At 37.7% G+C, this 14,067-nt stretch overlaps 1 protein-coding gene across 1 annotated transcript in view; it reads left to right on the top strand.

The window, feature by feature from the left end:
- Window positions 1–12,880, top strand: part of TMC2 (transmembrane channel like 2) — a 212,269-nt gene extending 199,389 nt beyond the window's left edge. The window contains exons 16-18 of the mRNA XM_053715757.1: window positions 4,679–4,757; window positions 4,891–5,014; window positions 12,660–12,880. Of these exons, the coding sequence (XP_053571732.1) occupies window positions 4,679–4,757; window positions 4,891–5,014; window positions 12,660–12,880 (424 nt within the window). The remainder of the gene's footprint in view (window positions 1–4,678; window positions 4,758–4,890; window positions 5,015–12,659) is intronic.
- Window positions 12,881–14,067: the final 1,187 nt, after the last annotated feature.

The raw sequence follows: 14,067 nt of genomic DNA, 5'->3' as shown, positions 1-14,067 counted from the left end.
TCCATAGAAAATATCAAGAAGCATGAAAATAATTATTATTATTAGTGTATATTTGTCAAGCACCACTAAATTAAAAAATAATGTATGTAAATTGAATTGCTTAACAATTAAAATTGTTTTGCTTGCAAACTAACAACAAAATACAAATATTATATAGTAAAAACTATAGTAAAAACTGGGATATTATACATTTGAATGCAAATATAGACACTTTATATGTGTATGTTTTTAGCAATCATACTGTTCAATGTAATCGCATGCTGTATGAAAAATGCAAAGCAGCCTGCTCAGCAAAACATATTTAAATTTACAAACTGCAGTAAGTGGCTCCAAAAATATCCAGTCCACTTAAAGCTGATATTTTCTACAGTAGGAATCTAGACAAGTTGGATGTCAATCTTGAAAACAAAATGCTCTCGGAATGAGGTTTACCGCTTAAGATCAAGATCGTTGAGACACACTAAAAAGGATCTTTTGGCTCAATTCCACTGTATTATAGCATTATATGATACACCGCACAAGAGAACAATAGTACATTTTAGAGTGAATATCTACTCTATTGTGGCAGAAAGGAACATATAAAAACTGTGTTTATTCAGAAGACATAGATGACATGTAAAATTATAGTTTTCTTTTTTACATAACCCATAGTAAATCTGTATTTCAAAATACCACAGAAGCATTGTGAGTGCAGTAGATCACAGAACAGTTCCTTTATACGCATCTGTGTCAGTCGAAAGCTGGTGTCCTGCGTGGTTTTTGACTGGGTTTTCTAATTCATGGTCATTTAAATCTAACTCAACTATAATGTTGCTTTTTAGTGTGGTTGCACTGAATTACCTTTACTAATGCTTAGCATTGAGAGGATTCCCAGCAGTGTTCCTATCGCGAAAACACTTTTTCAATCAGCTTTGATCCTTACAGTGGGAAGTGAATTCAAGGCTAAAAACAAAACAAAATAAAACAAAACAAAAAAAAAACACCAGAGAAAAGTCTACATCTTTGATAAATAAATAACATGAACAAAACATATAACAATAAATGTTTTTTAACATAAACATAACCGCAAATTATGCTAACCCCATCTTAAAACTGATCCTTTATTAAAACAAAAGGGACATACCCCACAATATGTTCTGGTTCTGTCCTGCAACACCAAGAAATGCATACCCAGAAATCTTATTTAGATAAAACCACCTTTGGTAAGAGCCTTACCACAACTTAATCTAGCATCAAGTGGCAACCAACAAAACCAGCGCCCTTCTAAATTCCCTGTTATTAATGTTAAACAGCTGTTTAAAGAAATACAGACTTCAAGGAGCAATGATATATTAAAGGGACAGTCTACTGCATAATTGTTATTGTCTAAAAAGATAGATAATCCCTGTATTACCCATTCTCCAGTTTTGCATAACCAACACAGTTATATTAATATACTTGTTACTGCAGTGATTGCCTTGTATCTAAGTGTATGAAAGAGGTAGCCTTCAAGTGCTTAGAAATTAGCCCACCTAGGTTTAGCTTTCAACAAAGAATACCTAGTGAAAAAAGCAAATTTGATGATAAAAGTACATTGGAACGGGGGGCGGAGCCAACTACCTAAATTCTCAATTTAACCCTGACTTAAGCCTCGCAGTGTGGCCCAGAAGATACAGACTGCTGGCGCAGCTGTTGAACATTCAGTAGCTAGCAGTTCAATTGTGCCACATCTCGGCTTTTAAATATATCCAGCTTTTTGAACTGAACTGGCCTGCTGAGATAACCTCAGAAGCCTTACCATCGGCAGTACTACTGGTCTCCCCACGGGAACAAGCAGGCAAGAAAAATCTATCTATCTAAAATGGCGGCGGCCGTGGATTGGGAGACAATAGCTTTGAGCTACATCAAGGCATCCTGCCGGTTCCTAGAGACTCAGCTGACCAGGGTCACTGCTAAAACAACCGCTACGCATATCACCCTTACTCTGCTGGATCCTGGCCAGGAAATACGCAAAACGAGAGGCGGCATGCTTAACACAGACGCCGATATCCATAACTCCACAACGGAAGCTCCGCTATACAATGTTGAGCCACATCAGAAGACTCAGAACCGGAGCTGGATGAATGCGAGTCACCGCAAACCTTGTCTGCCACTTGCTCCTAGGAGCCCTTGTCTATTTGGGTATACCCCTTGCCTTAGCGCGCCATCAGAATTTACAGTGTGGAGCGGTGCTGAGCTGCAGGCGCCATACACATTAGAGGAGTTCGCTTGTGAGCCCTGGAGCATCTACAACGCTGAATTGATCCGGTTCCCTACTGTGTTAGTCCTCCCTGTGGAAGCTCATATGATGAGAGCAGCGCATAGCTGGTCAGTATGGTCAGCACAAACAGCAGACATAATCTTCCGCTCTGGCATTGGGTGACATGTTTTTCATACTGGAGCCCTGCATTACCACACCGACACTTACTTTTACTTATGTGTTAACTGTGGCCCTCTAAGTTTTTGAGCTACACATTACTCCATTTTCCTGCATATTTTCCCAGTTATGGTTCCCCATCCCCCCAGAGGCACAGTTGCATGTTTGTGGTTTGGGTTATTATATGTATCTAATTTCTGAGACGAACTTTAATTATCCCCTATTAGCTTTACTTGCCCTAAGACATTGAAGCCCTGGAACACAATTTCATGCTTCTATCTAAAATGAAGAACTGGATAAATTGACTTAGAGACACTGCTCCCTGGAAGATCAATATTTGCTTGGGACATTTATATTGACTGTTTCATATTGTGACAACCAATTCATGACAATCTCAGGTTGGAAATATTTATTTGGTTGCCACACCAATTTGTCATCTGAACTAGAAGTATGTGATCTGTTCCAGTCTCTATGTTATGTAACATGGGCGACTTACTATATTTATTTTACTGCTAGTTTCATTTGCTGGTAATACCTGTTTTAAAGTTGTTATATGTAGCCACACACTGTTATTCTAGGGTACAATATTTGGTTACACAATTCCACACCCTTATAAGTATTTGTAACTTAGTCTTATATATGTGGTTCAGTTATCTCCTTTTTTATTACCTCTAAGGTTTTCTAAGATGCTTATATATACCAGCTTGCTACTCACTATGGCAATCTACAGAACTAGGGGACTTTCTGACCTTAGCTAGATCTGTGGTTGAGTATAGCTTTAACTTGTCTAGATCTGTTTAATACCCAGACTTAATATGGGGACATCTCCTGGATGACACTTTATTAACCATTAGCATACTATGCGTGTCTGCTTGCGGCCGGAGCAGATACCTAAGTTTAGAATGTGTCATTTTTTTTTATTGGAGCGTAAACCTCTTACAGAGCTCTCCTAATTCCCAAGGATTCATCCCTATGCTAGCTGATATCAGAGTAGTCAAGCTTTATAATACTTTCTAATATCTTAGCTGTTCTACATCGTAGTACCAAATGTTGTTATCTGATGGTCTGATGAGGCTGTCACATTCCCTGCTGTCGATGACACTACCCGGGTTTATGGGTTATTTTTTATACTAGCCACTTTGGCACACTTTCTCAATTAACATAAGTCATGTTACACATTACTATCTATCAAGCCTGGTCTACCATTGTATATAATTCTTATGACTGGTCCTACTAGCTAATGTCACATAGTGAGGGTACTTTTGTCCCCGATTTCACTTAGTTAAATCTAACTCCTCTTCTTACACCGCATTTCATAATATGCCCTGCTGCATAACCAGAAGTATAACTATTTCACTATTAGTATATATAACGTATTATATCGCATTATATTGCATTTGCATAGCTTATCAGTACGTGTTTAAATTCTCCCAACTCATGCTTTTTATGACAAGGATAGTTCTAGGTCCATCCCATTGTGTTCCGGTGCTCCTAAATAGGGAGATAATGCTGAAAACATGAAAACCACCACCTCCCCCCCCCCCCCCCAACAATAATGTATCCCTTACTATAGGGGAACTAACAAAGCGGTTTATCTCGTCTATACCGCACCTAAATTATAGCACCTAACTGCTCCCTAAGTACCCAACCCTCCATAACATAATAGCAATGCGTTTATATGCCCTGTCTTGATCAGCAGGACTGATCACTGTTACGTATCGCCTACGCATGCAATTTTAACATAGCTGGTAGTTAACTTTATGGAGGTGTTCCAATGTGTCATTATAAATCTATCTCTTAGTAAGGGAGCTCGACATTATATTACTCTAGGAAATAAAAAATAAAAAAGAGGTTGGTTTGAGGCCCAAATGTGGTCTCTCTTATCCTATATTAACCTTCAGCAGTTGTTTTATTTTGCTTATGTTTGAGGTTCTGGAGAGGCCTCTAGAGTTCATTAGAAGGTTCACATTTAAATTGGCAAATCACACCTGTAATCTAGTGTTGGCCACTAATGCTTGTTCTCCTTCCTAGATTGTTTGTATACACTCAACATTATAATGTATTTGACATTCTTTGTAATGATCAATTGTGCATACTGTATTTTCTTCTTTTATTGTGATTTGCTTTTTGAAACCTCAATAAAAAAAAAAAAAAAAAAAAAAAAGTACATTGGAACATTGTTTTAAATTGCATGCCCTATCTGAATCATGAAAGTTTAATTTTGACTAGATTGTCCCTTTAATATGTGCAACAATGATGTTGATTGTTGTTGTTTTTTTCCAGGTTAGCTATTTATTACCTCAATGCGGTTTCAAAAGCATATCAACAGGCAAACATAGACCTGAAGAAAAAAATGCAAATGGTAAGACATTATTAGCGCATAAAATCTATGTTAGATATTTTAACAAATGCAATTAAAATACATTTTCCTGTAGGTCAGGCTATATTGTCTTTATTTGATAGCCTAAGTGTTTAATTTTTATTTTTTTATCTAGCAAAGGGAAGAGGAAAAAAATAAAAGAAACAACAACACTCAAGCTAATTCTGTAATGAGAGACTTAGAAGAACTGCTTCCCCCAAGTGCAAGGAATGCTGTAAGACTTCAAGCAGCTGCAACAGGTATGTTTTAGGTATTCTGTATAGAGTTACCACCTCGGCCATGGTTTTCTGGACACCTATGAGTTACACATGCTGCAGGGTAAGCAGGGAGGAACTTGTATTGTGCTGTTTTTCCGCACTAGTCATGTGATGTCCAGAGGCACAATACATGTTCCGTCCTGCTTACCCTGTAACATGTGTAACTCATAAGTGTTCAGGAAAACATGGCCCAGGTGGCAACCCCAATCCTGTATGACAGCTATGGTTTGATAATGTTGTAAAACTGTGTTTAAAGGGACATTAAACACCTCTTGTATTTGTTTCAAAATTGTGCTTTGTCGCACACTCGCTAGAGATGTCAAAGAGCAGACTTTCAAAATGCTGCAAATTGCTTAAATCATCTGATTAGCAGCATTTGCGGGTTACAGGATGTGCTTTTTGTTTCCTAAGAAGCTCGGGTGAAAATTACGCAAAAGCAATAGGTGTTTAGTGTCCTTTTAAGATTAGTATTACGGTTAGTGCTACTGCTATGGTAAGGGTTTTGGTTTGGGTTGGGATTACAGTAAAGGATAATGTTAGGATTATAAATAGAGGTTGGAGGAACTTGAAGGATAGGACTAGGGCAATTGATAGGGCAAGTTTATAGATAAGGCTAGGTTTAAAGGGTACACTAGATTTTTCGTTGCATAAATGTTTTGTAGATGATCCATTAATATAGCCCATCTGGGAGTGTTTTTGTAATAATGTATAGTTTTGCTTATTTTTAAATAACATTGTGCTGACTCCTAACCAAGCCCTAAAGTTTTAGATGTATACTGATGTCTACAGACAGTTGCAAGCTCCTTTTGCATAATGGGTCTTTTCATATGCAGGGGAGGGGGGATGGGGGAGTGTCACTTTCTCAGCCAATTTCAATGGGTGTCCCAGCCTAATCTCTTCAACAGTGCTAAATTGGAAGCTTCTAAGTATGTTTTAAAAGGTTTTATACTAGATTTTTATATCAGAATCTGTGCATATTCTTCTTTATAGTAGTGTCTATTACATGTAGTTACATGACAAATTGGTGTATACTGCCCCTTTAAGGCTGAAATTTGGGTTAAGCACCTGTAAAGAATGCAGCCCTCTCTACCATCTACATTAAATGGAGTTTGCACCCATGTGGCAGTATCACCGCCTATATAGATGTGCAAATGACATTGCAGTGATTGTGGCCTTGCAATATATTTGGCTATGAAAAGTCATCTTAAAGTCTTACTTAAGATTAAGCTGCAAATATCCTCCTGCACCCTTTCTATATAATGCAGCAGTAACAGCAAAAAGTTATTTTAAAATGACTATTGTTTATGGTCACTTAGAAATGGCTGCCAAGCTCCACCCACTGATGATATCACGATCTTGGCTGCATTAATGGCTCACTAGTTACAAAAGACTCACTAACTGGATTCAACAGACTTGCAATGCTATTCAGCAGAGGGCATAGATGCAGCCCAGATCATGATGTAATTTAGCTGGTCAATTACTCACAATACAGGCTTTTGGATTGATCCCTAATGACAATAACAATTTACATGTGTGTAATGATGAACCTCTTCAGTTCCAAAACAATAGCAAAACTTGTAAATAAATTGTATATTCTTTTGAACTCAGTATTATGTGTATACTGAACATGTGTGTAGAATTTATTATTTATATGTATTATACTACAATAATCATGTTCTGTTTAATTTTGCCCTAGAATAGAAATGAATATCTTGCATTAATATCTTGCAGAAGAAACCTTCCCTGTTGACAATAATTAGAATAATTTTGCATTTCAAACTAAGGGCTGTATCTTAAAAGTGTAAATAGTAATTACATTTTAATATAACTTAATTTTATTAATACATAGGAATTTTACATGAAAGGGATAATAAACTTACAAAATAATGTTATATAATTCTGCACATAGTGTAGAATTATATAACATTATTTTAGCGGCAGCTTTATAAATCAAAAGCATTACGAGATTTTTTTATTCCAAAGTTGGACTTATCTTGTCTCCGGGCTCTACTAAGTGGGTCTTGTTTTTCAAAAGCACTTCGCAGGAATGCTGTCTAGTGACAGCGTGCCCGATCACGTCATTGAACTGAATGTAGCTCGCTCCCACTACCAGACCAGAGCGGGAGCGAGCTACATTCAGTTCAATGGTGCAATCGGGCACGCTGTGACTAGACAGAACGCCTACGAAGAGCTTTTGAAAAACAAGACCCGCTTAGTAGAGCCCGGAGTGGAGACTAAGTAAGTCCAACTTTGGAATAAAAAATTCTTGCAATGCATTTGATTTATAAAGCTGCCGCTAAGATAATGTTATGTATTTCTGCACTATGTGCAGAATTATATAACATTATTTTCTAACGGCTAGATTTGGAGTTTTGTCGGTAACGAGCCGAAAAACTAACGCCCGCGTTTTACTGGCCGCACCATAAAAATAACTCTGGTATCGAGAGTCCACATAAAGGCTGCGTTAGGCTCCAAAAAAGGAGCGTAGAGCATTTTTAACGCAGCTTCAACTCTCGATACCAGAGTTGCTTACGGACGCGGCCAGCCTCAAAAACGTGCTCGTGCACGATTCCCCCATAGGAAACAATGGGGCTGTTTGAGCTGAAAAAAAACCTAACACCTGCAAAAAAGCCGCGTTCAGCTCTTAACGCAGCCCCATTGTTTGCTATGCGGTAACCCTTCCTACGTCTGCACTTAACACTCTAACATGTACCCCGAGTCTAAACAACCCTAACCTTACACTTATTAACCCCTAATCTGCCGCCCCCGCTATCGCTGACCCCTGCATATTATTATTAACCCCTAATCTGCCGCTCCGTAAACCGCCGCTACTTACATTATCCCTATGTACCCCTAATCTGCTGCCCTAACATCGCCGACCCCTATATTATATTTATTAACCCCTAATCTGCCCCCCACAACGTCGCCTCCACCTGCCTACACTTATTAACCCCTAATCTGCCGAGCGGACCTGAGCGCTACTATAATAAAGTTATTAACCCCTAATCCGCCTCACTAACCCTATCATAAATAGTATTAACCCCTAATCTGCCCTCCCTAACATCGCCGACACCTAACTTCAATTATTAACCCCTAATCTGCCGACCGGAGCTCACCGCTATTCTAATAAATGGATTAACCCCTAAAGCTAAGTCTAACCCTAATACTAACACCCCCCTAAGTTAAATATAATTTAAATCTAACTAAATAAATTAACTCTTATTAAATAAATTATTCCTATTTAAAGATAAATACTTACCTGTAAAATAAATCCTAATATAGCTACAATATAAATTATATTTATATTATAGCTATTTTAGGATTAATATTTATTTTACAGGTAACTTTGTATTTATTTTAACCAGGTACAATAGCTATTAAATAGTTAAGAACTATTTAATAGCTACCTAGTTAAAATAATTACAAAATTACCTGTAAAATAAATCCTAACCTAAGTTACAAATAAACCTAACACTAGACTATCAATAAATTAATTAAATAAACTACCTACAATTAACCTAACACTACACTATCAATAAATTAATTAAATAAACTACCTACAATTACCTACAATTAACCTAACACTACACTATCAATAAATGAATTAAATACAATTGCTACAAATAAATACAATTAAATAAACTAGCTAAAGTACAAAAAAAAAAAATAACTAAGTTACAAAAAATAAAAAAATATTTACAAACATAAGAAAAATATTACAACAATTTTAAACTAATTACACCTACTCTAAGCCCCCTAATAAAATAACAAAGACCCCCCAAAATAAAAAAATGCCCTACCCTATTCTAAATTACTACAGTTCAAAGCTCTTTTACCTTACCAGCCCTGAACAGGGCCCTTTGCGGGGCATGCCCCAAAGAATTCAGCTCTTTTGCCTGTAAAAAAAAACATACAATACCCCCCCAACATTACAACCCACCACCCACATACCCCTAATCTAAACCAAACCCCCCCTTAAATAAACCTAACACTAAGCCCCTGAAGATCTTCCTACCTTATCTTCACCCTGCCAGGTTCACCGATCCGTCCTGAAGAGCTCCTCCGATGTCCTGATCCAAGCCCAAGCGGGGGGCTGAAGAGGTCCATGATCCAGATGAAGTCTTCATCCAAGCGGGAGCTGAAGAGGTCCATGATCCGGATGAAGTCTTCTATCAACGGCATCTTCAATCTTCTTTCTTCCGGATCCATCTTGCAGACCTCCGACGCGGAACATCCTCTTCTCCCGACGCCTACTAGCCGAATGACGGTTCCTTTAAGGGACGTCATCCAAGATGGCGTCCCTCGAATTCCGATTGGCTGATAGGATTCTATCAGCCAATCGGAATTAAGGTAGGAATATTCTGATTGGCTGATGGAATCAGCCAATCAGAATCAAGTTCAATCCGATTGGCTGATCCAATCAGCCAATCAGATTGAGCTCGCATTCTATTGGCTGTTCCGATCAGCCAATAGAATGCAAGCTCAATCTGATTGGCTGATTGGATCAGCCAATCGGATTGAACTTGATTCTGATTGGCTGATTCCATCAGCCAATCAGAATATTCCTACCTTAATTCCGATTGGCTGATAGAATCCTATCAGCCAATCGGAATTCAAGGGACGCCATCTTGGATGACCTCCCTTAAAGGAACCGTCATTCTGCAGTTGGACGTCGCCGGAAGAAGATGGGTCCGCGGTGGAGGTCTTCAGGATGGAGCCCGTCGTCATCGGATGAAGATAGAAGATGCCGCTTGGATCAAGATGGTTGCCGGTCCGGATCGCCTCTTCTTCCCGGATAGGATGAAGACTTTGGAGCCTCTTCTGGACCTCTTCAGGCACCGGATGATGGATCGCCAACCCCCGCTTGGGTTGGATGAAGATTTTGGAGCCAGGACGGATCGGTGATACCTGGTGAGGTGAAGATAAGGTAGGAAGATCTTCAGGGGCTTAGTGTTAGGTTTATTTAAGGGGGGTTTGGGTTAGATTAGGGGTATGTGGGTGGTGGGTTGTAATGTTGGGGGGGGGGTATTGTATCTTTTTTTTTTACAGGCAAAAGAGCTGAACGTCTTGGGGCATGCCCCGCAAAGGGCCCTGTTCAGGGCTGGTAAGGTAAAAGAGCTTTTAACTTTAGTAATTTAGAATAGGGTAGGGCATTTTTTATTTTGGGGGGCTTTGTTGTTTTATTAGGGGGCTTAGAGTAGGTGTAATTAGTTTAAAATTGTTGTAATATTTTTCTTATGTTTGTAGATATCTTTTTTATTTTTTGTAACTTAGTTCTTTTTTATTTTTTGTACTTTAGCAAGTTTATTTAATTGTATTTATTTGTAGGAATTGTATTTAATTAATTTATTGATAGTGTAGTGTTAGGTTAATTGTAGTTAATTGTAGGTAGTTTATTTAATTAATTTATTGATAGTATAGTGTTAGTTTTAATTGTAACTTAGGTTAGGATTTCTTTTACAGGTAAATTTGTAATTATTTTAACTATTTTAGCTATTAAATAGTTCTTAACTATTTAATAGCTATTGTACCTGGTTAAAATAGATACAAAGTTACCTGTAAAATAAATATAAATCCTAAAATAGCTATAATATAAATATAATTTATATTGTAGCTATATTAGGATTTATTTTACAGGTAAGTATTTATCTTTAAATAGGAATAATTTATTTAATAAGAGTTAATTTATTTCGTTAGATTTAAATTATATTTAACTTAGGGGGGTGTTAGTATTAGGGTTAGACTTAGCTTTAGGGGTTAATCCATTTATTAGAATAGCGGTGAGCTCCGGTCGGCAGATTAGGGGTTAATAATTGAAGTTAGGTGTCGGCGATGTTAGGGAGGGCAGATTAGGGGTTAATACTATTTATTATAGGGTTAGTGAGGCGGATTAGGGGTTAATAACTTTATTATAGTAGCGCTCAGGTCCGCTCGGCAGATTAGGGGTTAATAAATGTAGGCAGGTGGAGGCGACGTTGTGGGGGGCAGATTAGGGGTTAATAAATATAATACAGGGGTCGGCGGTGTTAGGGGCAGCAGATTAGGGGTACATAAGGATAACGTAGGTGGCGGTCGGCAGATTAGGGGTTAAAAAAATTTAATCGAGTGGCGGCGATGTGGGGGGACCTCGGTTTAGGGGTACATAGGTAGTTTATGGGTGTTAGTGTACTTTAGAGCACAGTAGTTAAGAGCTTTATAAACCGGCGTTAGCCCAGAAAGCTCTTAACTACTGACTTTTTTCCTGCGGCTGGAGTTTTGTCGTTAGATGTCTAACGCTCACTTCAGAAACGACTCTAAATACCGGAGTTAGGAAGATCCCATTGAAAAGATAGGATACGCAATTGACGTAAGGGGATCTGCGGTATGGAAAAGTCGCGGCTGAAAAGTGAGCGTTAGACCCTATTTTGAGTGACTCTAAATACCGGCGGTAGCCTAAAACCAGCGTTAGGTGCCTCTAACGCTGGTTTTCACGGCTACCGCCAAACTCCAAATCTAGGTCTAAGTTTATTATCCCTTTAAAGGGACATGAAACCCAAACATTTTCTTTCATGATTCAGCTAGCGCATATATGTTTAAACTTTCCAATTTGCATCCATTATCTAATTTGCTTAATTCTCTTGGTATCCTTTGTTGAAAGAGCTGCAGTGCACTGGGAGCTAACTAGCACATCGGTAAGCCAATAGCAAGAGACAGATATGTGCATTCACCAATTAGCAGCTAGCTACTGAGCCTACCTAGGTATGCTTTTCAACACAGGATACCAAGAGAACAAAGCAAATTAGATAGTAGAAGTAAATTGGAAAGTTGTTTAAAATTGTATGCTCTATCTGACCCATATCTAATTTCCCCTACTAAAGGCAATTAGGATCAGTTATAAACTTACCTTGATGCAATCCAGTATGTCATTCTTTGTTGCTAATCAGTATGACTTTCATTCATCAAACGTTCTAACTTTTAGTGTAATTCGAGTTATCAGCGTTTTAAATCAATTACTGTTGGTCCACAAATTCAACCCGTTTTTTTTTTTTTTGGGTCTATTACGCTTTTCGATTATCCAATTGATAATCATGCGCAGTAGAGTTCAGTTGCCGATTTGCGCAGGCGCGGTTGATCAGAGCATCTGATCTGATCATCGTGCACGCGATTTTGAGAGATTTATAGAGTGGGTGGGACCGCTCTATAAGTCACAGACCAACAAAGCAGGAACTAGAGGGAGGGAGGAGTCACCATCGAAACCATAGCGTTTAGATAAATGTATATACATTGAAAATTTTAAAAGTAATAGAAACTAAGTTAGCGATTAGATTATGCTAAGATTAAGTAATGAATTTATGTCTTCAAAAGCTTCAAACTTTACCTTCACTTTAAATTCTCAGTGTCTCATGTCCCTATAATTCAGATAATGGTTGTTAATTTTACTTACTGTTAGACAACCAAGAAAAGGATCAGCCTACAGACTCTACGTCTAGGTAGATTAATTAAATACATAGATGCAAGATTATGTAAAATAGATAACATTTGTAAATCAATTTAAATCAATTTAATGTACTGTGAAGTAACTGTACAATACAATAGGCGAATGTAACATACATACTTTATTCTAATATATGTATTTTTTATTTCTTAGAAAACCAGTCTAGTCCTGCACAAAATTCTACAATAGCAGAGATAAACACAGGAACTGTAAATAGCAGTGGGCAAGGATTTCCTAGAAAAGAGAGTTCACTGATGCCAACACCGCGGATAGCTGTTACCAGTCCTCCCGTGCCAAGACAAATGGGACATTCCATTGGAGGGCCTGCACGTTTTCCTGGGCCTTACTCACATGGACCACACCCAAGACGTTAAAATCCCTGCATCTCAACTTAAAAATGTTGTCTTCCATTAACTCAGACTAGAAGAATGCATGAAGTTTCAAAGACTCCTGTTTGTGTTTAATAAGAAAAACAAACACAATTGCCCTCTGTAATACATTCAAAATAAAAAGAAAGTGCTATATAGTTCAGGGAAGTCTCTTTTTTTGGATATTTTGTAATTAATTCACAATAATTTTTAATTTCAAACTAAGGGCTGTATTTTAAAGTGTTAATATAAAATGTAATTACTATATAATCTTTATGTAACTTAATTTTATAAATACATGGGAGTTTTACATTAAAGGGACATTTATTTCATGATTCAGATAAAGGGGCATATTTATCAAGCTCCGTATGGAGCTTGATTTCCCGTGTTTCTGGCGAGCAGCGGTCACAAAGACCGCTGCTCCATAACCTAAGTGACAAAATTTGAGCGTCCCTTAAGCATATTAAAACTTTAACCAGTGCAATTGATTGTTCAGTAGCCAAAGTTCACCCACTACCTATTTGGGTATTATATTAGCAATATAACTATTGCTATGCAGTTCCCTATCTGATAGTCTCTGATGAAGCCAATAAGGGACAGATATGTGACATGGGTTGGCTTAAATGCCTTCCATATGCCCTTCCATGTGTCAGAATTGAAAAACTCTGAATTTCAGACTAAAACAAAAGAGTGTTGGACATAATTCAACTTTTTTTTTTTTTTAAATCTCCAAAATGTTTACAGCCCTTAATTTATTATTGAGAAACAGAAAGAGAAAAGACAACGGCACTACGGTTGCTGTGTCCCACTATATATCCTATTCTCATAGATGTGAGAAATCTCAAAAAAAATGTATGAGTGGGGACTTAGGTGCTGTACATTAAAAGAAGCAAACTGGAAGAATCAATTGCAAGCAGCAATTGAAAGAATGTACATATTTAGCACTCAACAGCAAGTATGGGGAAAATGGCCATGAATACCCAGGTAGAAGGTCCAAGAAAGGCGATTAAAACTTAACTTTTATTAATTTATTCAAAAATAAAAAGCAAGGGGGTGAGGTATTTTAAAATTCCAACCAATGTGAATATAGGAGAATGCGACCAATACGTGGTATGCTCACCGAGTAATATACACTCAAAGAAAGGGGTAAGGTATATGCAATTGTATATGTATATGTATATATATATGGATTC

This window comes from Bombina bombina, chromosome 5 (assembly GCF_027579735.1).
Source record: "Bombina bombina isolate aBomBom1 chromosome 5, aBomBom1.pri, whole genome shotgun sequence".
Lineage (NCBI taxonomy): Eukaryota > Metazoa > Chordata > Amphibia > Anura > Bombinatoridae > Bombina > Bombina bombina.
The sequence above is the reverse complement of the archived record's forward strand: the minus strand, read 5'-3'. Positions and strand labels throughout refer to the sequence as shown.